The sequence below is a fragment of the Typopeltis vanoorti genome, chromosome 21, assembly GCF_054136105.1.
Source record: "Typopeltis vanoorti isolate ZY-2024b chromosome 21, IOZ_Tvanoo_1.0, whole genome shotgun sequence".
NCBI lineage: Eukaryota > Metazoa > Arthropoda > Arachnida > Uropygi > Thelyphonidae > Typopeltis > Typopeltis vanoorti.
In genome coordinates, this window is record NC_143569.1 from 51,198,178 (window position 1) to 51,226,160 (window position 27,983).

At 35.9% G+C, this 27,983-nt stretch overlaps 1 protein-coding gene across 3 annotated transcripts in view; it reads right to left on the minus strand.

Moving 5' to 3' along the window:
* Positions 1-27,983, minus strand: part of Top3alpha (topoisomerase 3-alpha) — a 496,301-nt gene that overhangs the window by 453,056 nt on the left and 15,262 nt on the right. For all 3 annotated transcript variants that reach the window (XM_090411715.1, XM_090411714.1, XM_090411713.1), the window contains exons 2-4: positions 24,662-24,737; positions 7,424-7,532; positions 4,771-4,914 (exon numbers count right to left, since the gene is read on the minus strand). In XM_090411715.1, the coding sequence (XP_090267841.1) occupies positions 4,771-4,914; positions 7,424-7,532; positions 24,662-24,718 (310 nt within the window). In that variant the 5' untranslated portion in view covers positions 24,719-24,737. The remainder of the gene's footprint in view (positions 1-4,770; positions 4,915-7,423; positions 7,533-24,661; positions 24,738-27,983) is intronic.

Below are 27,983 nucleotides of genomic sequence, written 5' to 3' on the forward strand. Positions count from 1 at the left end.
GAGGGTGTGGTAGGATATCTATGTTGTTCTTCTGCAAAACGTCCACTACACAACCAGCAATATGTGGCCTTGCATTATCGTGGTGTAATAAGAAGCCATTCTTCAGCAATGGACGCTTCCTTTTGATGTGCTGTACCATTGTCCGTTAAAACATCCGCATAGTATGAGCTGTTTACAGTATTCCTGGGTTCTACAGCATGTTGGTAAACAATGCCTTCGTAGTCAAAAAACATTATGGTCATAACTTTACCAGCCGATTTTACAGTTTTTGCTTTCTTGGGGGTAGGCGAAGATGAATGCTTCCATTCACTGCTTTGTTGTTTCACTGTAGGGTCATAGTGATACAACCAAGCTACATCTGCTGTAATGATGCATTTTAAGAAGTTGTCGCCTTCTTGTTCCAGTTTTTCTTTCCATTCTGTGCACACATCCACTCAATGCTGCATTTGCTCCAGTGTCAAGAGTTTGGTAATCCATCGGGCACAAACACGTTTCAGTCCCAAATGTTCAGCATGATTGAGTGAACACTTCCCACAGAAATATTCAGGACAACATGCAGCTGGTGTACTGTAATTCTGCAATCCTCCTTGATGATAATCGCTGCTGTGTTGATCATTATCTCTGTGATGGACGTTGAAGGTCTTCCCTCATGTTCAAGATCTTCCACATTTTGCCTTCCTTCCTTAAAAGTTTTATGCCAGCAAAAAACACTTGCCCTCGACATTGCTTCATCGTGGAAAGCTTTGCGTATCATGTTAAAAGTGTCCGATGCCGATTTTTGCAAACTCACACAAAATTTAATCGCATAACGCTGTTCCAAGGACACTTCCATTTCGACAACTGGTTGTGGTTCGTAGGCACGATGAAACAATCTTGCGTTGTCACGTGACACTCTGGCACATCGGCCCGTATACATCATCTATCAACCTCTTTTGTTAATACAGACAGCAACATTTCTTTATTCCACAGAAATTAATATTGTGATGAGTGGTTTCGCGACAGTAAAATTAGTCTTATTACTTATTGAATAGCCCTCGTAGATAGAAACTCTAAAAGTTTCAGCAGATCCAAGCGTAAGCAAACAGGGGCAACTCATAGTGAAGGTGGGGTAAGCTATGATCACTATCCTTAGTATTTTCCCATAATGTAAAACACATCCCCTAGGGGATGTATGATGTTATACATTATGGGGGGGGGGGTCACTACCCAGACCAGTTTCAGCCTTTTTTGAGGTCTCATCATTGAGTAGGCAGATGCAAATTGTTAATACTCAGGTTGTAGTCATGCAGAGGTTATACTTTACCATACGAATTGCCAAGAGGTGTCACATCACAAAAGGTACCAAGAATTACTGAAATAGAGAGCCAAGAGGCTTCACTTCCTAAAAAACATTATGGTCATAACTTTACCAGCCGATTTTGTGGCCTCTGACCCTATGTACCAGCTGTACATAAGGTCAAAGGCCACAGTAGTACACAAAATAATCATATATACATTAGTACATAAAATGTAAGTGAAAATATGTACAAAATGGTATAAGGTTAAATAATACATTATCTGCACATAAATAAAAATACAGCAAGGGTTAGAGGGCCAAAAAGTTACAGCTGTTCACAGGTAATCAAGGATAAAATCAATGTGTATGTATAAAAGCCAAGTTAAACGATGTGGCTTCCACATATAAACAAAGCCACAACAAAGGCCATAGTGGTACAAAGGACCAGAAGTTACAACAGTTAGTAGATGTATAGTAAAGGCTACAGCAGCACACAAATAGTTGAGGACAACTTAGCATATAGTATATATGTATAACTGCGTGTACAAAGATCAAGTTAAGCAGTGTAGCATTCATATAAGTAAAACCACATCTAAGGCCACAGTAGTATGCAAGGTTGGAAGTTACAGCAGTACATAAATAGTTAAGGTGATTTGTTAAATAACATTTATGTACTAAAATTTAATTAAACAATGTGGTATAACTATGTACAAGTAAAATGACAGCAAAGTTGTACCAGTACATAAATATTCAAGGATAAATGATAAGATTGTGTGTATGTGTGTGTATAGAAAATTGAGTGATGTGGGATCTACTTATAGAAAAATTACAGTGAAATGTGTTCGTACAAGTTGATTTTTTGTAGAAATTTAAAAACATCATACAATTTGTCTGAGTCCAACAGCATTTGTCTATGTATATAGGGTTTGGCCAGCTCCACCAGAATATGATTAATGGTGAGACAAGTGCTGCATTCCTTGCACATAGGTGGGTTATCGGCCCTCAGTAAATATGAGTAGGTCAGATGACTGTGGCCTATGCAGAGCCTAGCTAGAACTATTAATTCAATCCTGTTCCTACATTGACTAGACTGCCAGTGTCTAATTTTAGTTTAATCTCATGCAGTTTGTTTGTTAGTGCTTCCTACCAGGAGTACTGCCATTGGGCTTTTAATTTTGGTTTTATTATTTGTGTGTAGTCGGTGTATGGAATGGTCAAACAAGATGTTGAGAAGGAATGCGCTGATCTAGCAGCTGCATCTGCGATGTCATTTCCCTTAATTCTGATGCGGTTGGGAATCCAGCAAAACTGAACATTGATATTAAGAATCTTTATTTTGTATAACAGTTGTAACACCTCACCAACCATTGGGTGTGGATTATACACCAGAAAAGAAATGGCCTGTAAAGAGCTTTAAGAGTCTGTATAAATGATGCACTTTTGGTAGGAGTTTTGTTTTATATGTATAAGTGTGAGCTAAATGGCATGTAACTCTGCTGTATAATTCCTGCAATTGGATGGGATTTCATTGAAGATTGTGATATTAGGAAACACAGCAGAACTGTCAACAGAGGTCTCTGAGTTAAGCAGTATAGCATTCAGATATAAGTAAAGCCATATCTAAGGCCACAGGAGTACACAAGGTTGAAAGTTACAGCAGTACATAAATAGTTAAGGTGATTTATTAAATAATATTTAATAAATCACCACAACAGGCAGTTTGAGCATGTCCATATTTCTTAGGGATGTATAGTCTGACAGGACAATTGAGGTGTCCTGCTTTTACAGATGTTGGAGGCGTTGGAGTGTCTAAAGTAAGGATGATGTTTTTTCTAGTTGGAACCAGGTGACCATACCTATGGATCAGGATGTGCCTCATAACTGTTACCTCTTGATCTTTCAGTTCTAGGCATATCTCCTCATCAAGAACATCTAGGAGGTCCTATTCTGAGATCACTCCTCTAGAGGAATTAAGTTTTTTATGGGGTATGACTGTTATTGGAATTCTAACCACAAATGTTGCTGAGTAGTTTTTCAGAATGTTGTTGACATGATGTTTTTATGAGGATATCCCCAGAGCATAATTTATTTACTGTTTTAGGAGAACCTACCAGTGCTAGACCCTTTTGAATGAAAAATAGTAACATTTTTCCTATTGGCTTTTTCCATGTTACATGGATGATCAAATAAGTTGGTATGTTTGGCTGGTATCATGTCTTTTGTTTCTTACTTTTGTTTTCTGATGATATATCGATTGGGGCTTTGTTAAGGCCCCCAGAACATTTTTTTTTTCACATTTGACATCTGTAGATGCCGTATGGTCACTGCCATACCTCGCATGGTTTTGGCAATGATGTCCTCTGATAGAATAAGTGGTAGGGTTGCAGATTCCCTTTCCATACAAAGCTTGTAGGACAATCACAAACATCCATGCCCATGGCGGGATTCGGCCAACCAGGCTGGTTCCAGAACATTTGAGGATGATGAATTCATAATTGAGTGTTTTTTTTTTTTGTTCAGCATCAGAGCCCCCACCCACCATAGATCACATGCCCACTCTCCAGCAAGCAATGACTGCACTCAGGAGTGGGGTGCCAGGGTTATCCCGAATGCTATACAGGCACGACAGCAAGCCTTTGCCTTATCCCTGGACCATGGGGAAGGAGATTTGCTGCAACACCACTGATCCTTGCAGGTAGGCCCACTAGCCAAACTGGTCCTGGCTGGGTCATCCAGGGCTGCCCATCTTGCTGAAGCAGGGGACAAATTAGCACAGGGGTTATCAGGATCCTCCCCCTTTCCATATGTCCATGGGTTGCACTGCACAGCCAACAGGGTGGCAAGACATTGGATCCTAGTGATGGTAGTCTGGTAAATAGGATAGTAAAAAGACTCAGGAAAAGTAGAGCAAAGTATATGGGAAGAAAAGCAAAGAAAGAGGAAGAATGAAAAGGGCCAATGCCATCACTGGCAGGTCCCCTCCACCACAAACAGGTGCCTGTGATGCACCTGTTTATGGTGGAGGACAGAGAAACAGCACTGTAGTCTAGCTACTGTATATTCACAGGAATAAATAATTTTCTATTTAAGATGCTACAAATGGTTTTAAGACTATAGTCATTAGTCAGACAAAGAACATTTATAAGATGTTATTTCTTGTTACCTTTTCTTGTTGATAATTACCTTAAGATAATACACCTGTTTCTGTAGACTTTTATGTCTATTGATGAACATGTCCTCTGATGATTTGTTTTCTTCACGGGTGAAAAAACTTGGGTTTTTAGTAGGAAAATCCTGCCACTTCTGAATGAGACCAATCAACTCAACTTAAGTTGTAAAGTCCTTATAAATATTCTTCACATCCTAGACAAGAACTGAAACTATGCCTTTCCAACCAAAGTGTGTGGTTGCTGTTCTGATTGTGTCACAGCAGTGAACTAACAAATATAAATATATATTTCAATTTAAAAGTGGTTAACATAAAATTAGCTTACCGATTCTCAAATCCAGTTCTCTCCTTACAGTAACAGCAGCATTTTGCTTTGAATCAGGAGGACCTAGATTCTGGCAAGCATGAGTTATTGCCTGTGGAGTTATTTCAGAAAATCTGGCTCTCAAAATTTTAATATTGGATTTCACTGAAATAAGAGAAATAGACAATTTTTGTTTGTTTGTTTAAAATAAGTTTCTAAAGTTTCAGTCTTTAAAAAAATAAGTCTAAAAGTTCCTAAGTGAGTTAAAATTTGCAACATGACTGTATTGCATCTATTAATGTATACTGTGTTATAATGTCATTGTAGTAATAGGTAATATTTACTTAATATGGTTTAACTCCTTTACTTAACTATCTCTTGAATAATTTGTCCTATCTCAGCAGCACCTATAATGTGTCTGTCTTTGTCTTACTATTATATACTTCAGCCCCTTAGATTATCACGTGTGCAAGTCTGAACTACAAAGGGATTGTCTCAAGGTTAAGCCAACTCCTTGGTAACAAAGCTTCTGAAGTTAACTTCTCTTAAGGTTCTGGGAAAATTTATTTGTTCCGCTGCATCACCCAGAACCCTTAGATTGGAAAAACTTCTCAGTTAAGAAGTGAACCTTCAGATATGCACATCGTTAATCTAATCTATTTCTATACTAAATTATCAATTATCAATACCTTCTATAATCAACCATGTTTGCAGTCGTGGTCTTAATTAACAATTATTTCCCGCTTAGATCCAAATTATTTATGAGTGGTGCATTGGATTCTTTGACACAGGCAACCAAATTAATAAGAGCAAAATGGTTTATTTAACATAATGATCATCATACAGAATAAAGAATTTTTAATTATCACTGTACTACTAGATTACAGAGTAAAATTAATCACAAAAAACATTCAAAGATTCAAAGCTCGCATTCTTAGATTATAAAACCAATAATGACTATTAGGTGTTAACCTCCCTACCGGCCAATGTGGATGAAATAGTGACACCAAATTGCACTTCTTATCCATGTTATTCAATGGGTGTCAGAGCTTCATATCCAGATTTAGCTGAACGTCTATAAACGTCATGGCCGGTTTGGGGGGGAGGAAGGGTTAATCAAGCTGTATGGATTAGACATCTCTATAGCTCTTAAACATAGCTAGCAATCAACACAAGTACAATTATAATACATAGCACATATTGCTCACCGACTATAATAAATTTAGTTTAATCCTTTATCCAAGTGTAAGCAAACAAAGTTTGCACCTGAAAATATCTTCAGGACTGGGGTAAGGTAGTGCAAGACCAGGAAACTCCGAGTAAAGGTGGACCAAGCTCCCATCACTCCTTGTCTCAGTATCTCCCATAATGCAAAGCACATCTCCTTGTGGACATGTATACTGCTATGCATTAAGGGAAGGGCCACTACCCAGACTGGTTTCAACTTTTATTGAGGTCTCGTCAGTGGGAGGCAGACCCAAATGTGGAGATACTAATGCAGAAGCCTTAGTATCTCCGACTTAGTGCTCACTGATTACGATTAAAATATCACAGTTCTGTCTTAATTTTAGAGAGTCTCAAAACTTTATGAAGGTCGCCACGTGCCGTATGCACGCATGACCACTTAAGGCAACTAACTAATCCGGTGTCTTGCCCACATACTTTGACCTTATAATCTCAGTTGGTTATATGCTATTTATACAGTAATTCTTTTATATCAATTCTAACAGAAAATATGTATATAACAAATTTATTGTCTAACATACAATTTAGCAGGTATCTCGGGAATATTCACAAGTTTTACACTAATTACGGTATTCAATATTTGTCAGGCTATATACAACTTATACTAAAATACAAGCATGTCCTTTTCAAGGGTTTTAACTTGTCAAATTATGAATGAAACATTCCTTAGTGAATTGTATTCATTCACAATTTAACAACTGTAAATACAGGTGCATAAAGGTGCATGTTACAAAAACTGTATACATACCTCAATGGACAAATGCATCTTTATAATCTTTTCTATCTGATTTCAAAAAATCTTAATTTTTCTAACAAAATGACATTATTTTTTAAAAAATGACATCAGTCAATATCTCATAAAAATGGCATTTTTTCTCAGGCTCCGAGATGGTATTTGATTTTAAAATAAAATTGTAATTTGCTTCAGCAGGACAGATTTTTTTTTTTTGTGGGAAAAAATAAATAAAATAACTCTTGATTGAGTAAACTAAAACAGAGCAAGTATCCACAGGTTTTTTTGATCAGTTACCTTTCTTGGGTGAATCTGCCATAAAATTATAGGGGGGGGGGGTCATCACAGATTAATCACATCTTGTCTGCACAGAAATCAGAATAACAATAACAAAACAATAACTTTTCCAGGTAGATATAAAAAGAAGAGATGATTCTGGTGCACTCATTAGGTAATGCATTAGTAAGTTTCTTTCGTTCAAGAAAAGAAACCAAATGATCCAGGCATTAATATGTTAAGATTCTTGAACTTAGTTAAGACTCAGATACAAATGTGATAAACCATTATATAAGCAAAGTAACACAAACACCAAAAATGTTTATAAAGTTTACATGATAGAATGTTTTATTTTATAAAAATTGAGCTAGTATCTTAAATGAAAAAAAAAAGTAAAGAAAATAAAATAAAAAGAAATACCCTTTGTGCACACATCAATAATTTCAAATCCAATACTTTCTCCTTCTCTATCACCATCAGTCCAAATTATTAAGTACCCACAAGTTCTTACTTCTCTTTCTAATGTTTGCTGTAAATACACAAAAATAGTATAATATTCTAACCATCAATATAAACACTGTTTGAAGTAATATACATTTTAGATACACCACATTTAAAAATATTTGAACACACACTTCACACCAATAAAGTTGGCCAAACCAGTAATGTCAGTAAAAGTAAACAGAAAAATGTGCAGAAAGCAATAAATAGAAAAGCATGTAATGGTTCTGATATCATGTCATTCTGATCCAGATGTGCAAATAGTTGATCAAATATTCCTAAATCAATGATTAGCAATGTTTCAAAATGACCAATGCCACCACAAGCGTCAAGAAACAACCAAACAGAACATGGAACATTATGAAGAGAGGAACTGATATGCTTTTGACAACAGAATAATTTGAATTTCTTTCATTTGTGACACAGTCAAAGGGTTCAGATATCCAGTGGAATTGTCCAGAGGGCTTTCCCAATTAAAAAATTCAGAGCATTGATTTCCATGGTATAACAGCAGTGCACTAGTTATACAGCAATTTTTTTTTTTTTCAATATTAACCCCCATATGACGATTTCACTATAATAGGTAGTATAGTGCATAAGTAAGTGGCATACTGATTTTTCTTGAATAGCTGGATGCTGTAGTTCCTGGGAACACTACTGAAGAAGGCTACTGCAGAAATTAAGTACACTAAACAAAAGATCAGAAAAGATGTTTGTTTGGTGAGTTTGAAATCAAACTGAATGGATACTAATCAGCAGTTATTTGCACTGCCTAAGAGGAAAGTGATGGTGGTCATCTCAGTAATCATGAAAATATCTATAAAACAGCATAAGGCAGAGAAACAGAATGCCTGTGAACAGTGATTGTAGTAAAAGTGTGTGTGTGTGTGTGAGAGAGAGAGAGAGAGAGTGGTAGAGAGTAAATAATAGCTATATGAATACTGACAATGCACTGGCTTTTCTGTATACTAATGCCAAGAATTAGAAATAGAGGGAATGAGTTTATGGTGTTCATTGACTTAGTCTCTCCAAAGATTGCTGGTAATGGTAAAACTTGGTTACCTCATGATAATGTTCTGACAGGGGAAAAAAATTGAAGGATATAGCATATTTCAGCAGAATAGGATAGGGAATCACAGGAGAAATGATACTAATGGCTTTGAGAGTACATAGTGTTAAGTGGAAATTAATAGGACAAGATATTTAGCTGGTTGCTACTATACACTAGAAAACATAAGATAATAATGAGCAGGAAATGTTTAGGAAAACTAGTTTCATAAGCATAAAGTGAGTGATCATTACAGAGGACTTCAACTATATCAATATAAACTAGACAGAGGAAGTAACATACAGTGCTGAGGGAAATTAATTTTTTGAACTTCTTGAGGGACAACTATCTTAGGAAATATGTGGTGGAGGGAACACAAGGAATGAGTTCCAGACTTGGTCATAGCATCAGATCTGATTGTGACTGAGACATCATATTTGCCTCTAGTTGTGAGAATGACCAACGTAGTCCTGATTTGGAAGATGAACGTGCATGCAGAAGTATCAAATCGGAAAGAAGGCAGGCAACTATAACAGATTTAGAAATTAACTTGAGGCCTGTACAATGGATGGAAGAGAGGTCAGCAGTGTATGGGAGATATTTAAGAAGAAATAGGTGACAGCAATTGCAGATTGTATACCTCAAATGAAGAAGGTAAAGAGTGATTTGGAGTAAAATGGATGACTAATCAAATGGAGAAATCAAATAGGAATTGTAAATGAAAAAGAGGTTATGGAAAGCATATAAAGAAAGAGAGAGAGAGGTGGAGAACAGTTCCATGAAGAATATAAAGTTCAGGCTAGGAAGATGACTGTATAGTAAGGAGAGAAAAATTATAATACGAGAGGAAACTAGCAATGAACTTCAAGGAGGGATTTTTGCTATGTAGCCAGTAGGAGGAAAAATTATTGTGGACAGATTACCTTGCTGGATGGAGATGACAGTCAAGTGACCAAATGATACAGTTCAGATATAATGATTCCTTTATTGGGGTGTTCCATTCTCATAAAGCAAGCTCTATTCCTAGAGGGATAAGGAGGAGGGGTTGAAGAGGATGCGTTCCAAATATGGAGCACTTGAGATGTCGGTAAGATGGGAGGAAGGGGGGGACCAAGATGACTGCACGTGTTTTAAAGTAATGTGCTAAAGAAATGACTGTGCCATTAACCTGACTGTTTAATGCAAGCCTTGCAATGGGACAAGTTCCTAAGAAGTGGAAGGAGGGTAGGAGAGTGCATAAGAATGATGGTAGAATGAAGGTATCAAACTATAAGCCAGTTTGTATTTCTTCTGTGGTTGCTAAAATTTTGGAAAAATTGGTAATAACTTGTACACAGAATTGGATAGTGAGAGTAGTATCATTTATGAAGGCCAGCATGGAACTGTTAAGGGGTACTCTTGTTTTAGTAATCGGGTTGCCTTTTATAATGGAGTAACAAGAGCAGTGGATGAGAGTATGGCAATACATCATTTTTTTTTTAGAATATGAAGGTTTACAAATGGAGTTCTACAACCAGACAGAAGGCTGGTTAAGATACATAGATGATGTATTCTCCGTTTGGCTTCATGGCCCAGATATATTAGACTCTTTTCTCCATCACCTCAATAGTCAACATCTAAGAATCCAATTTACAATGGAAAAGAAAATTAAGAATAGTCATGACTGTCAATCTGGCCTTGCAGACTATGCTTTGGATACAGCTCACAGGATCAATTGGAAAAAGACCATCAGGCCCCACCACAGTAAATTTAAAGAGAAAGAATGTTTGTAGAATCTGCTCCTGGTCTTAAAAATCAGTCTTTAAATAAATATGGTTGCATAAAACTTTCCAAAATTTGGGGAACACTAATACTTTGGGATTCCAGTTTACATACTAGGCTGCTGATAAGTGTCCACAGAGGGCGGCCCACTTAGTAAGAACTCTAGTCTTTCGTCAACATGTTTAAGTAAGTTTTGTGCTACCTTCGTGTGTGTGTGTGTGTGTTACAAGTCTCATTTTGTATTCCCTGACGTCTCTGTAACTGAGATGAAATATTTGAAGCCGAAAATACTATTTTTAATCATTTCATAGTGCTGTTTCACTCCATTAAACTTTTATCATGAGTTTTTCCAAGCACTTAATCCTTAAAACAAAGTATACAGGATAATTTAAACCAATTTTAAATTATGGATCTGAAAGACCAGAGACCACAGATGTGTAAGTTCTGAAAAAAATTAGAGTTGTGACTTTAAAGGTATTAATGGCAGAATCATATTAAAAATTAAGTTATTAGGTAAAATGTGTGAGTAGAGCTAATCTCAGGTGATATTTTCACCTTATATTAGTCTCAGAGAGAGAGAGAGAGAAAAGATGTATAAAACAGGTATTTGATGCTAGGAACAGACCTCTAGGAAAATTAGGATCTAGGTGGGCTGATGTCGTAAGTGGTACATCGAGAGTGAAATGTAAGATTTCAACAAATAACAGATTATTAAAAAATCAGATTTTTTTTTAACTCAACTAGTTTCCTAAGAACTATGATATGCTTCTTTGGGAATATAAAATATTGAAAGCTGATAAAGAAAATACAACTGCAATTTTGGATAAGGAAATGCAGATGTAATATGACTAACATCTACAAGCAGCTGGAAAAAGACACCACATAGAATATCCACAACAAAACAAACACATGATGAAAGAATTATGCAGCTGGTCAAAAGAGATTAAATATCAGTTAATATGAAAATATCCTGTATTCCAGCATATATATGGAGCAACCAAAATTCACAAACCAGACATTCCATTACTACCAATTAAAGCAGATGCTGGACATGAGCTGACTTTTTTTTGACAAATTCTCACATCAAGAACTAAAAGGGTATTACTGACAAAGTAATACTAACATACTAATAAAAGGACATCATTTTAGAATCTAAGTTGAAAGTTTATTTTTCACTTGGTTAGGCTATAATAAATTTAGTTTAATCCCTCAGGAAGGTAGTAGACCTTCCCTTAATGCATAACATTATACATATCTGCAAGGAGATGTGTTTTGCATTATAGGAGATACTGAGATAGGAGTCATGTTAGCTTGGTCCATCTTTGCTCCAAATTGCTCGGCGTTGTACTACCTTACCTCAGTCCTGAAGATATTTTCAGGTGCAAACTTCTTTGCTCACACTTGGATAAAGGATTAAACTAAATTTATTATAGTCTAGCCAAGTGAAAAATAAACTTTCAACATCTTTCTCTAAATCAAGAGTAATTCAATAATAAGGTGGCACACCTTTAGGCAACTCCTATAGGTAAAGATGACCTCTTCATTGCTTCTACCTTGGCATCTCCACTTATGATGCCTGGCTCCCACTGACGAGACCTCAATAAAGGTTGAAACCGGTTGGAAGCTTGGGTGATGAATGGCAATGTTGTAGCCTGCAAAGTTTTAACTGAGGCTCGACTGTTGCTGTCATCCAGGGCCTGAGTGGGGGGAGGGTTAATGAATGGCAATGTCGTAGCCTGTGAAGTTAACTTAGGCACGGCTGTTGCTGTTACCCTTCCAGATGAGCGGCCCTGCTTGGTGGTGGGGGAGCCTGCCACGGTGTAGAACCAACTGAGTTTCTGACTTTCTGATATCCTACGGATTGCTCATTATTGGGTAATCCGGAGGATATTATGAGTGTTTGGAAGCGGTATCCCCACACTTAAACAAAGGGAAACCGGTCTGGGTAGCAGCCCTTCCCTTAATGCACAACATGATACATATCCACAACGAGATGTGGTTTTTGCATTACGGGAGATACTGAGATAGAAGTGATGTTAGCTTGGTCCACCTTTGCTCCGAGTTGCCCAGTGTTGTACTACCTTACCTCAGTCCTGAAGATATTTATTATAGTTTAACCAAGTGAAAAATAAAACTTTCAACATCTTTCTCTAAATACAGAGTAATTTAATAATAAAGTGCTTAAGGGGTCAAAGCTGTGTAACTGAGAGGAGATCCACATGGCCTTTAAAGGAATGCGGAGAACCAACAAGGGCTTCTGACCTAATGTCCAATCCTCACCTTCTCGTGGTGCACCCTGTTGGGTAGCTACCTGGATACTGAAGAAACGAGGATGGGTTGGCAATTAGGGATTTAGTCGATCAAATTGTATTCTTATTGGCTTAAACCAATATAGAAAATGATCGTACAACATGACAAAATTTCATGTCGGATGGGGCATCGCCTGGTTAAACAAGGGCCCCGTTGTTATCGCCAGGGAACCAGGACGAACAACGAAAAGTCAGCTACTGGAACAAATCTGAAAGCACACCCCAACTCAACATCACCAGAGTTAAAGATTGGTACTATCAACATAAGAAGCTTGAATGGCAAAGAAATGGAGCTAACTGAAGAATTAGATAAGTACCAGATCGACATAATAGGGGGGGTGACTGAAACAAAAAAGACAAAAACTGGTGAGATCTTTCTGAGCAATAAATACAAAATGTTATATTCAGGCAATAACAATCAAGGAAAAGAAGGGGTAGCCATAGTATTCAACACAAAATACAAGGCTAATCTTCTTGAATGGCAGTCAGTCTCAAGTAGAGTAATGTGGGCAAATATCAGAATGGGGAATTGGACAACGAGACTTATTTGTGCCTATGGTCCCACAGAAGGTTCTACTAAGGTAGAAGTGGAGAAATTTTTTGATACTTTAGAAAAAGCAACTGACACAATGAAAAAGGAAAAGTTGGTCCTTGTTGGGGATCTAAATAGCAGAGTAGGAAATGATTGTCAGACATACAAAAATATTTTGGGAAAATTTGGAGAAAAGAGCAAAGCTAATAATAATGGCAAATACCTGTTGTATTTCTGCTAAGGACATGGAATGGTTATTACTAACACCATGTTCCAACATAAAAATGTGCACAAATTCACACGGAGAGAAGAGGCAAGGAATAAGAAAAGTCTCACTGACTATGTTATTGTTGATAGTGATGTTTTCTCCCTGGTGCAGGACACCAGAGTGTACAGAGGATTTGAAATTGGAAGCGATCACTATTTAGTCTTGAGCAGGATAAAATTCAATTTCATATGGAAAAGAATAACATGTAAGAAAGTTTTAAAGCGAATAAAAGTTGAGCAGCTCTCAGATGTGAACTGTAGACTAAAATACACAAAGATTATTGAAGAAAAAATGAAAGAGTTTGAGAACAGGAACCAAACCTTGAAGATTCAGTGGCAAGCCTTGAAGAAAACCCTGATTGATTCAGCCAGAGAGGCATGTGGTGAGGTTGTCGGCAAGGATAGAAAATTCAGAAATCCATGGTGGACATAGGAAGTTAAATAGGCAGTGAAGGAAAAGAAGAAAGCATATCAAAAGTTCCTGGCAAATAAGTCAGCTTTTGCTCTTAGAGAATACAGAGACAAATGTCAGAAAGCGAAATACTGTGTAAAACTAGCTAAACAAAAGTCATGGGAGGCCTTTGGCAAGAACATAGAAAATAAATATCAAGAAGGTGGTAAGATATTCTGGAGGTTGTTGAAGAAGCTTAGAAATGGAAGAAAGAGTGCTGTAAAAGGAGTTAGAGATGATAAAGTTGAAATGAAAACAGGAGAAAAAGATATACCTTTTCATATTCATGTGTGAATATGCAACCACAGGAGCCTATAGTCTTAAATAACAGATTCATCTGAAGAAAATTATTGAAAGAAGCTAGTGATAATGAAAACTTATATGCATAGTATTATCATATGGACCTCTAACAGCAGGCAATGTACAATACATAGCCTCTCCTCATCAAGTACTAGCCTGGTTAGTAGAATGGTTAGCATACCTGCTTTCCAAACAACAGGTCGCAGGTTTGAATCCTGCTATGGGCATGGATGTTTGTCTTATCTTGTGTACCTATAACCTTTGATGTTGTGCAGTATGACCTTTGAGTCCTTGCACCATTAAAACCATAAAAATCATCATCACCACCTTGTCAAGTCAACCTTCCTGCCTTATTTCCACGAAACGGACTCTGGCACATGCAGTGAACATTCCTGCTGAAAAAGGATATCTTCCTAGTTAGAGAAAATGCCAATTAGACGACTAGGCCATAGATGATTTTTATCACCAAGTGAAATACCACCACCCAGCTTACTGGAGGCATGAAGTGGCATATGCCATGTTTGATCTCCAGAGCAGATTCCTGTTTCTGTCCTCCCCTCCCTTCTCCTTGCGATGAGAGTGATAGCCTTCAAGATCATGCAATACAAAATCCAGAGACCTATAACATCATCCATTTCTAGGGTATATATTAGTTAAAATGGTAGTGCTGCAAGCCAGTCACCATTAGTTCATGGGCCCAAAGTTGTCAGTGATATAGCCTTCAAGATCATGCCATACAAAATCCAGAGACCCATAACTTCATCCATTTCTAGGGTATATATCAGTTAAAATGGTAGTGCTGCAAGCCAATCACCAGTTAGTTCATGGGCCCAAAGTTGTCAGTAGCGAGTCGGAAGGCTTCACAATTAACTGGCAAATAATCTCGCTCCCACGTACTCTGCCAGGTCATGCCTGGAGAGGAAGTCCAAAAAAAAGGTGGTATATGGGAGGCACTTTCAGGGACATGTTATGACAAAGAGATCTTTTCTCACTGCATGTCCCCACTCTATTCTTCCACCTAACCAAGAACAAACTAATGATAAACCTTACAATGACAGAGCCACCGTGACAAAAAGGAATCTCCCTCATAAACTAATTCCAACAAAAAAATATGCAATGCAACCAATCATTACATACAAACCATACAAGAAACTTATCATTAAAAAATCACTTTCACTTCATTAACATCTGTGACATCAACACAGATATTCACCATCAATTCCAGACCAGACCTCACATTCTTAACAGAAACCCATAAAATAGCATCTACATCCACTACTGTCCACCTAAAATGTTCAAATTACACAATTCCTTTTGCCATATGGGTGTCAATTGCGCCTTTGTAAAATCAAACATCGCATGCCAGGGAGTGGATAATTTAGAATCCTCTGGCTCAAGGTTTCCTTTCCCCAGCTAGTAATTTGCATCTGTGGCATTTACTGTTCCCTAAACTCCAATAACTACTCCCTCTCCATGAAACTTGACCATCTGCAATCAAACCATCCAAATAGTCATCATCCTAGGCAACCTCAAGATGCATAATTCCCTCTCTCTCCTTTTCCAACAGCAATGATTAAGCTGGATGAAAGGCAGAAATCTTTGTTGTAAGTAATGACCTAAGGCAAAAAGTTCTCTATCCAAATACATTATGGAGATCACCTCCCTTCTCAGCAACTCAGACCACAATCTTCTACAAGTCTCTGCAATGCTCTTCCTCAAGACACTCCTGAACCTGCATCCTCTAGCACCACAAAGGCTCCCAAATGGGATGACCTCCAGAACTTCTACTACTCCTTTCCATGGTCAGACTATTGCTTCAACTCATCCGACCCTACACCTGCTCTGCAAGTTTTACAGAAATTATCCTCACCAGCATGAAGATCTTCCATTCTACTTGGAATTCACATCCACTTTTCAAGTCCTGGTTCAACAGAAAATGTATCAGAACAGTTGAAGAAAACTTGTCTACTGTCCAAATGGAAGCCATGCCTTCTAACCCCTTGCAAAGGCTATTAGATGCAACGTCTGCTCACCTACACTTTAATCTCTCACTCTCTCTCTTATCCTGATGGTACCACTGTTACTTCGTCCAAAGATAAAGCTGACTTCCTAACATCATTCTTCTGCTCAAACTCCTGCATCAATGACCAAGGGAAATCACACCTACCATATCAAAATTCAGGCACTGTATACTATCTATCAATTATATATTTGGTTTAATCCTTTATCCAAGTGTAAGTCAAACAAAGTTTGCACCTGAAGTATTTTCAGGACAGGAGAAACTCGTGGTAAAGGTGGAATAAGTTCTGATCACTTGCCTTAGTATCTCCCATAATGCAAAGCACATCTCCTTATGGACATGTATAATGCTATGCATTAAAGGAAGGGCCACTACCCAGACTGGTTTCAACATTTATTGAGGTCTCATCAGTGGGAAGACCCAGAGGTGGTGATACTAAGGTGGAGGTAATGCAGAAGTCAGATCACCATATACCAGTTGCCAAAAGGTATCAACACCTTATTATTAAAATTCTCTGGATTAGAGATAGTTGATGAAAGTTTTTTTTTCACTTGGCTATGCTACCAATTATATATTCGGTTTAATCCTTAATCCAAGTGTAAGCAAACAAAGTTTGCACCTGAAGTATTTTCAGGACAGGAGAAACTCGTGGTAAAGGTGGAATAAGTTCTGATCACTTGCCTTAGTATCTCCCATAATGCAAAGCACATCTCCTTATGGACATGTATAATGCTATGCATTAAAGGAAGGGCCACTACCCAGACTGGTTTCAACATTTATTGAGGGCTCATCAGTGGGAAGACCCAGAGGTGGTGATACTAAGGTGGAGGTAATGCAGAAGTCAGATCACCATATACCAGTTGCCAAAAGGTATCACACCTTATTATTAAAATTCTCTGGATTAGAGATAGTTGATGAAAGTTTTTTTTTCCACTTGGCTATGCTACCAATTATATATTCGGTTTAATCCTTAATCCAAGTGTAAGCAAACAAAGTTTGCACCTGAAGTATTTTCAGGACTGGGGAAACTTGTGTAAAGGTGGAATAGTTCTGATCACTTGCCTTAGTATCTCCCATAATGCAAAGCACATCTCCTTGCAGACATGTATGATGCTATGCATTAAGGGAAGGGCCACTACTCAGACCGGTTTCTACCTTTATTGAGGTCTCATCAGTGGGAGCCAGACCCAGAGGTGGTGATACTAAGGTGGAAGTAATGCAGAAGTCATATCAGCATATACCAGTTGCCAAAAGGTGTCAACACCTTATTATTAAAATTTCTGAGAGATACATGGGAGATACTAAGGCAAATGATCAGAACTTATTCCACCTTTACCATGAGTTGCCCCAGTCCTGAAAATACTTCAGGTGCAAACTTTGTTTGCTTACACTTGGATAAAGGATTAAACCAAATATACAATTGGTAGCATAGCCAAGTGAAAAAACTTCCATCAACTGTATATATCTATATTTTTTCAACAAAAAAAGACATCAGAAAATTACTAAGTAGGACACAAAAGTCTCCTGGTCCTGATAGCATCTCTCTCTTTGTCCTCAAACATTGTGCCCCATAGCTAACACACTTCCTGTATCATCTCTACAATCTATTATACATAGCAAGTACTTATCCCCCAATGTGTGAAAGCACTCATATTCAGGCTATTTATTCCAAAAGAGTGAGATAGAAGTCTATTGTCAAACTTAACCAATTACCACCAGTATGGATTCCACCATTCGAAATCCACTGTTGACCTCAGCTTACATCACCCACCACTGAACAAGTGCAATGGAAATGTTTGGCAAAATTTGTGCTGTTGCTCTTGACATTTCCAGGGCTTTTGATCATGTGTGGCATCGAGTCCTGCTAAACAAAAAAAAAAAAAGCTATCCTTCGGTCTAGCTTACTCTCTGGTTGTTCACTGCGTGTTATGGTTGTTAGCTTCCTCTCCTCGTGCTTCACCACCAATGCAGGAGTATCTCAGGGCATGTCCTGTTACATAAATGACCTATTCTCAATCACCACTAATCCTATCCACAGCTTTGCAGACAAGAGTACTCTCCATTCACTCTACTCATCTGACAAATTATGCAGTGCACATATATCCCAAGCATCAAGATCATCTTTAACTAGTTCCTTAACTTTTTATTATTAACTAGTTCCTTAAACATTGATCTACATACTATCCCTAAATGAGGCAAGAACCATATTCTTGCCTCTTTTTTCACAAAACACAATCTTGCCTCTTCTTTCACAAAAGATATCTCAAGTCACATTCTCTTACCCTCAATATTACTAAGACTAGTGTTTACCTCCAGCCTCTCGTGGCAAAAACACATCACAAGAATAGCTTCCTCAGCATCCAAAAAAACTAGGCATTGTCTTTCATTCAAGATGCTATTTTACATCCAATCAACCCTTAACAATATACAAATCCACCCATGCTTAGAATACTGCTCGATAGAATACTGATCAAGATCAATTCTTGATGCTGTCCAGAGGGGAGCAATTCAGCTCATAGATGATTCCTCTCTTACAGATTTACTTCACCTTCTATCTCACAGATGTAATGTTTTGGCTCAGTCATTCCTCCACTTTCTGTTGCACCTGTTAGTACAAGAGCAGCAGCAGCTGCCCAACACCCCTTTACTGTGAAATATTGCAAACATACCGAATCTGGTTTTCTTCTTTGTCTTTTATTCCATCTACCTCCATCCTCTGGAACAGCTTACTGCAAGAAATATTTTCAAACTACAGCCTACAATGCTTGAAAAAAAAAAAAAAAAATCAATAAACATCTGACTCCTCACCTGTACCCTTGACATGACACTGATGTGCTTATAGTCCTTTGACCTCTTGCATATGGAATCAATAATTTTTTTTTTGAAACAATATTATCCTGTACACCCATTTAGAGCATGCATACTTATATGCATAGTATTATTATACTATCCTGTACACTCCTTGAGAGTATATGTTAGAAAAAGATGATGATGATGAAAAGCATCACTGGTTACCAAATAACCTCTTTTTTAAAAAATTAATAACATATGTGAGAGTTCAATTTTATCATCTCTTTCATTCTCCACATCTACTAGTTGTATTTATTTATTTTTAACAATCAGCCAAAAGTGGCTGCAACTACAGCTGAATTTCATTTTAAGTACGGTCAACTCTTGCTGTATCAAACTCACAGGGACAACAACAGTAATCTGTTACTGTCTATTAGACAGTATACTATAATAAATATCTCTTAAAACAGTATTGTGCCTATGAATATTTGGTCAGAACTTTGCAGTAGTTTATTATAATGATCTTTACTATTGTCAGAGTGAAGTATACTATGCTACTGGAAGATTTTTCAACAGATGCAGATCCTAATAAGCTTATGTATTGAAGTTTACTTCACAATGTACACAGATCAAGCATATTTAAATAAGCAAACAAAAAAGGCCCTGTTTGTTGTTGTTGTCCTTTGTTATTATGGTATATATTACATAAATATGGTATCATAAAAAAAAATCAAGATAAAGGTCTTTCCTGTTGCAAAAAACTGCAGTTTCAATTTGCAACAAATACAAGTCATAAAAGTCAAGAATATATAAGATAATAGATAAGAATTACTTTATGTAAAAATACTTTGCCATCATCATCACAGGTGAAAAATTAAAACTGACTAACCAAAATCTATTTACAAAAGCCATCCATCCATCCCTAATCTTGTAACTAGCAGTGAACTGTTAAAAACCTATCTACTAATACTTAATGAAATCTATGGACATTTTAAACATTAATATTGGAATTATTCAGAATGAATAATTTTGGAATGAATATATGCCAAGATTATTCATTCTGATTATGAAATTTCCAAATAAGTAATTTTGTGTTGTTGTTCAAAAATTAAACTTCTGTTATCATTAACTTCCTTAATGGCTAATTCCAAGTGAAATCGTCAGTTTTTTTTTTTATTTTCAAATTTAAAATGATTAAAAAAGTATTTAAAAATTATTTAATTTTAATTATTTAAAAAATAATGTAATCAATTAATTTAATATTAATTAATATTTTATATTAAGTAATTTATTAATTTAATATTTAATTAAATAATATAAATTAAAATTAATTGTTACAAATTATAACAAAATAAATTTTAAAATTTAAATTTAATTTTTACTATGGTACATGTGTGATTCTATAGTTATCATGAAGAGGCAAAAGCAGTATGATTTTTGATTTTGATGAAAGTGAGTTATTTGTCACCCTACATCCATCCACCCATCAAAACAATTTTCAGGATCAGATGAGCAGTGTGTGTATGTCATGTGGCAACATCAATGAGAGAGAGAAATCAAAATAAATGAATTAATGAATGAATTAATGACAGGAATAAACATTCTTTTAGATGGTTTTCTTTCAGAAACAATTGGTGTCCTATTTTTAGTATTACAATTCTTATTTTTGAATTACAATATTGGATTTTCTATCCTGTTTATAGTTGTTCTTGGTGAGGAAGGTTGAATATATACCTTCCATATGTTTGGGATTTTAAAACCATAATTGTTGTTCAGATTGGGGTGGTTGCTGATAATCTCACAGGCTTCCTTGAATTTCCGTTCATACCATGTTCTAGTGTAACGTAGACAGCTGGTGGTTTTCCAGTCAATTCTGTGTAAGGTATTCAGGGCATGATCAGAAAGGCCGGCTTCACCATAATTATTATATTTAATGTGTCGTTTATGTTCTTTTTGTCTAATAGGAATAGTGCATCCTGTTTCGCCTATATGTGGTATGTTGCAAGTACAATAAATCCAGTATACTCCAGGGTGAGCTAGTGGAGGGAGTGGGTCTTTGGATGAGTTGAGTAAGCTTTTTAATTTTGCAGGAGGTTTAAAGGTGGCTTTGAGGTTGTACTTTTGTAGTACTCTGTTTATTTTGTCTGATATTCCTTTAATGTAGGGAATGGTTATAGTTTTACTGTAGTCTGGTTTGTCTTTGTTTTTTATTGTGGTTTTGTAGAGAATTTTGTTTATAGTGTTTTGGCTGTATCCGTTTTTTTGTAAGTTATTACTGATAATTTTAAATTCGTCTTTCAGTGCCTGTTCACTGGAACAAATCGTCTGAGCTCTGTTTTTTAGCGTGTTGATGACACCTAGTTTTTGTGTTGGTAGGAGTTTATGTGTATATATATATTGTCCCGTATGTGTCGGTTTCGGTAAACAGTGAAGGAATGATTGCCTGAGGGAAGACGTGTGACAAGTGTATCTAGAAACGGAAGTGTGTGGTGTTTTTCAATTTCAATTGTGAACTGTATGCGTTTGTGTTGTTTGTTTAGGTGGCTAAGGAATGTGTCTAATGTCTGGCAGCCATAGGACCAGATCGCGAAAACATCATCAACTTATCTAAGCCAGACTTTGGGTTTTAGAGGGGAGGAATCTAGAGCAAGTTGCTGAAAATGTTCCATGTAAAAGTTAGCAATAAGGGGGGATAATGGCGAGCCCATGGCTGTGCCTTCCTTTTTGTAAGTAGAAGGTGTTTTGCCATACAAAATAGCCCGACCGTCATACATGCGCAAAAAGTGCCATGATATCTGGAGGGAATTTGTTCTGTAGGAGAAGGATTGTGTCATTGATTGGGACATTCGTAAAGAGGACAGAGACGTCAAAACTGACTAATAAATTATCTTTTTCTAATGTAATGTCTTTGATGATGTTTATGAAGTGTTGTGTGCTTTTGATATAGAAAGGGGAATGATCTACCAACTCCTTGAGTGTTGCCGCTAATTTTTTTGGCTAAGTGATACGTCAGGCTGCCAATTCCTTCAACGATAAGTCTTAGCGGGGTGTTTTCTTTGTGAATTTTTGGTAACCCGTAAATTCTAGGGGAGCGCGCGTAATGAGGGAACAGTTTTTTGACTGTATCTTCGGGCCATGTGGTAATTGATTTAAGTAATTTCTCTGTTTTGTTTTTTGTTCTGTTAGTTGGGTTGTAGTTAACTAATTTGTATGTGTTATTGTCAGAGACCAACAGATTCATTTTTTCTATATAAGTGCTACGGTTAAAAATGATAGTGGCATTTCCTTTATCGGCTCTGGTTATTATTATGTTCAGATTTGTTTTAAGTGATTTTATCGCTGTTAATTCGTGTTTAGTTATGTTGCTTGTTATTGTTTTGTTATGGTTTAAAATGTTCGCAGTTTCTATACGTATTTTGTCTGCTATGTTATTAGGTATGAATCTTAGGCCTCTTTCCATATTACAAATAACTTCAAGTTTGTCCATCGTTTTCGGTGCTATAGCAAAATTTAAACCTTTGTTAAGTATAGAGATTTCGTCTTTGTTTAGAGCATGGTTAGATAGGTTAATTGTTATTGATACCTGTGGGTGATTGGTGGCTCCTGTTGTTTCTTGCTTCTGGTTGGTTGTTGTTGTTGTTCACTGTGGCAAACTTTGAATATGGCGGCTGGTTTTGTCGTTCTTTTAGTCTTTAAAATTTGGAAATTAGGTTTTCTTTCTTCTTTTGTTGGATGTGGTTTGCTGTGTTGTCCGTAATCCTTTCTAGGATTATCCAGATATCTGCATTTAAGTAGCTAGACAGCTCCGTTTTTTCTTTTAGTAGATGGTTTTGTGTAGCGGCTAGGTTCTTTCTAGTAGCTTGGATCTGCTCTCTCAGTAGTGCTTTCTCCATGCGGTGGTATATTCTTTGTGCCTTTGTTGAAGTGAATTTTCTCTTTAGCCTGATGCAATTAGGAGTGATATTGCTGTCCCTACACTGTTTTAAAAATGCCAGTCGATTGATCAAATTTGAAACTTGTATATTTATGTACGCTCCAGATGATGATCTTGATGTGAAGATCGAAACATCAGGATAATAAAAAAAGTTTTTTTTAACATGGTTGTAAATTCCATAAAATTTTTAAAATGAATGCTGATCACCGTGTAACCCAAAAAGAAAGGATTCTTCAATAATGTTTGTATAGTTGATTCTATAATTTTTCTGTAAAATCTGCTCAACTTAAATTCTTTTTAACTTTTTTTTTTTCAATGTGATATTCATTTTTATCCTACTTAAAACTAAGTGATGATCACTTCCGATTTCAATTCCTCCATACACTCATGTAATCTGAACCAATATGCAGATAAATAGTCAACGAGGCTTTTCTTATTTCTTGCTCTCCATGTAAACTTGTGCACATCTGTATGTTGAAACATGGTGCTAGTAATGACTTACCAAATTTTGGAAAGACTTTTAATGGGATTATATTGATCAAGTGCATATAATAAACAACTATGTTATACCAATTAGTTTCACCAACTAAGGCTGTCTGCCTTACATAACTGATGTAAGGCACTAAAAAGTAAAAAACTGTTACAAACTATAATCAACCGATTCCAATTATATTAAACAAAGAACAGAGCGCGTACAACACATGCACAGAGCGTGCATGATATCACTTGTTGTTATTTAGGAATGTTCTATAGTTGGCACTATAATTCAGTGGCAAGTTGAAGGATCTGACCAAATTTTTTTGCCAAATTTCCCAAATGTATGCCTAGTGGGATTCATTTTCTACTCTGCTGTTTAGATTTCCTACAGAGACTACCTTTTTTATTTACTTTATGTCAGTTGTCTGGTCTAATGACTTGGAAAAGCATTCCTCTTCTTTCTTAGGAGAATTTTTTGAGGAATAACAGGTAACAAATAACTTTAATTGTTTATTTCTCCATTTTGAAGTTTGTCCACATAACTCTACTTGAAAATGCATTCAAATCAGAAAGTTTATCCTCAAATTTCGTGCCGAATGTTATTGCTACTCCTTCCTTCCCTTGTTCATTATTGCCCGAATATAACATCCCATAGTTATTATTTAGTAAGATCTTATCTTTTTATTAATTATTAATTTATAAAATTAATAAATTAATAATTTATTAGATTAATTTTAAAATCTTCTGAAATTGCAGAAATTCAATTGATATATCAAATAAAAATGGCCTGGTGGTTAATTGTTCGCTCTCCAGACTGTGGGTTCGAATCTCACCGTGGGCATGGATGTTTGTGACTGTCTGTGAAAATACTAGTGGTGGCATTGGGCAGTAGATACCGATGGTGTAGATTATGTGGTTTGTTGTAGTTGGTGGAGACGGAGAGTTGTAGAGTAGGTGCCCTCCCTCGATGAGTGTTTGGACTCCTTGGAGGTGTCGCATAATAATAATTATAATAATAAATGGCTGCCATAATTAACAGGATGCAAGGAAAAATCTAAAAAAAAAAAACTTCCATCTAAAGGATAGGGTAACCACATATCTCACTTTCATCCAAACAGAAAAATATGCAGTTTCAATTTCATTTTGTTTCATAATTTCATACTGAATGAACTATACTGTAAGCAGGAGAGTATTTCTGGAGTTCTGTATATGAGATACTACCAACATATAGATAACAAAAAAAATTCTGGAGACTTGATATTTTTTACCTTGATATTAACATAATTCTGTTCACAGTTCCAAACAACAGGTGCTTCAAATAACATTACAGGATTACATGCTTGCCTAAAAAATGTAAAATTTCAATATAAATTGTGAATTTGCTAATAAAAAAAAAGCATTGACATAGTAGAGATTACTAGTTTCACATAATTAATGAATTTAAATGTGTACAAATGCAAGTTATTTATGTAAGTTATATATTATATATATATATATTATATTAATTTATATAAAATAACACCCAATGTATATAAGATTTTGAAACACTTAAATGCAGAAACCAAAGAAAACATAAAATTAAACACCGAATTGAAATCAGAAGAATTTCTAAATTACTACACAGAATTGTGGACAGACAAATATTTTAAAAAAGACAACTGGCAAACAATTAACGAAAATGAAAAAGGAAATAACTAAAGAAGAATTAGAAATCAGCATGAAAGAAACAAGAAATGGAAAATTACCTGGAGAAGATAAGCTAGGTTCAGAACTATATAAATACGCAGGAACAAGATTCAAATAAAGGCTCGTTATTTTTAAATAAAATTTATTCAACTAGTATTCCCCCAATAGAATGGAAAAAAGCAATTGTGATTCCTATTTTTAAAAACGATAATAGAGATGACCCTAAAAACTATAGAGGTATCAGTAAACTAAATTCCTGTTACAAAATATATAGCACAATAATTATAATTAAAACTTTTTTAAATAACGAAGCCTGAGGTGCGATCATAATTAAAAGAAACCACAGTGAAAATTATTTAATTGTAAATATTTCATCCTAAGTATCTTAGGACATCATCAGTACAGCAGTTTAAAACAATAATAGGAATAACATACAGTTAGGGTGCATGATTATAATAGAATCTCATTAAACATGCATAACGTGTTACAGATGTAAAAATAAATAAATAAAAAACTAATAATTATTTAACACAATTTTGTACGACAATTTCCCATACTTTAAGAATAGTAAGAATGTCGTTGCGGTTTAAGTTTGGTCTGTGTAGTAGGGCTTCAGAACTTTCTTTGTATAAATGTTCATGTTTTTATAAAGATCTATGTAAAAGTTTAGACTTTTCCCAATGGATCCTATGGTTTGGATTTTCAATTCCGTGCCAAGGAAAAAAAAAAAAAATAACAGAATATTAAATAGCAAACTAATGAAATATTCCGAAAACTTTATTTTAGAAGTACAGAATGGATTAAGAAAACAACGATCATGTATAGACCCAGCCTTTTGCCTAAAATTAATAATAGAGTAAAGAAGAGAATATAATTTAGAAACACATATTGCATTTATTGACTTTGAAAAAGCATTTGACAAAGTTAAAAGAAACATATTATTTAACATATTAAAAGAAAGACAAATACCAAATAATATCCTAAGAGTAATAACAAATAATATCACAAGTATATATGAAAATAATCAAATACAAATAAGATTAAATCACGAGCTATCATATACGAGAGAGATAAACCAAGGGGTCCGACAGGAATGTCCCCTCTCAGCAACTCTTTTTAATATCTACTTAAATAAAATGATAATAAAATGGAATAAAAATTTACATCAAGGAATGAAACTTTCTCCTACAGTAAACTTAGAGACTCTCTTCTTTGCCGACGACCAAATAATAATTACAAATTCAAAGATAACTTACAGAAAGCTATTTTAGATCTAAATGAGATATCTAAAGATTATGGTATGATAATATCAACAGAAAAATCAAAAACTATGGCCTTTAAAGGACAAGATCCAGCAAGAACTAAAATAGTAATAGATAACAAGATCTTAGAACAGGTGAATTCATTTAATTACCTAGGATGTATGACCACATGTGAAAATGAAAAAGATATAAACGTAAAAATTGCAAAATATTTAAAAATAACAGGTGTAATTAACTCTATATTTAAACCAAACCTAGTTCAAAAACAAACCAGGCTAAAAGTATACAATACATTAGCCCTACCAATCTTAACGTATGGAAGCAAAATCTGGACAATAAAACAAAAAGACAAACAAAGATTAACAACAGCAGAAATGAAGTTTATGAGAAAAACTGCAAAGTATACCCTATTTGATCACATAAGAAACAAAGATATTATGAAAGAATTAAATCAAGAACCAGTAATAGAAAAAATTAAAAAATATAAACATAAATGGATGGAACACGTTCAAAGAATGAAAACAGAAAGATTACCAAAACAAACCTTAAAGTACAAGCCATTAGAAAAAAGAAAACCAGGACATCCTCTTAAACGATGACTTCTAAGGCCGGAACAGGCCATGCTAGGCCTAAATTCCTGATATGCATGATGATGGATATATTATATTATATATCATATAACACATGTTACTATCTATCTTTTAAGATGTAGATGGCAACTATATGATATGATAACTTTTCCAAATATTATGCCAAACTTGCATAATCAGAGAACAATACATGGGTATACATATTATTATTATTATTATTGTTCCGGGAAACTCCAAGGAGTCGACAGACTCATCGAGGGAGGCCCTAACATCATGTCAAGAACAACTATTCAACATTCACACAGTATCTATCATACCTTGCCTTGAACTCATTCACGGTCGTAGCACCCACAACAGACTCTGGAAGCTTATTCCACTCATTTACCACTCTCCAAGTAAAGAACCTAGCTCTAACACCCTTGTCAATCACACTCTTGCCCAGCTTCCATGCATGGCCCCTAGTCCTCCCACAACCAGTCATATTTTCAAAAATATCTTCAGGATAAATCTTATAAAAACCCTTCAGTAATTTGAATGTCTCAATCATATCACCCCTCCTTCGCCTATTGTCCAATTTCTGCAACCCACAAATCTTCAACCTATTCTCATAAGGTTCATTCCACAGACCTGCTATCATCTTGGTCACTCGTCTCTGGACCCTCTCCACTTCCTCCCCATCACGAAGAAACCCTGGTGCCCATAACTGGGCACAGAAGTCCAGATGAGGTCTTATCAAGGCTCGATACAGAGGAACAACAACTTGTTCGTCTCTGCATGTTAAAGTATTTTTCAGAAGCCAAGTGATTTGGTGAGCTGTTATAGTTACTTTTGCAATGTGCCCCCTAAACTTCAACTCCCTATCCACCAACACTCCCAAATCCCTGGCCTCATCAATCTCCTGGAGTATGGTTCCACCAATGCGATATACTACTGCTATTCTTTTCACCCCAAAGTGCATAACCTTACACTTTGCCACATTAAATTGACATCCATTTTTCCTAGCCCAGTCCTCCAAACTATCCAAATCATCCTGTAAAATTTTGACATCCTGT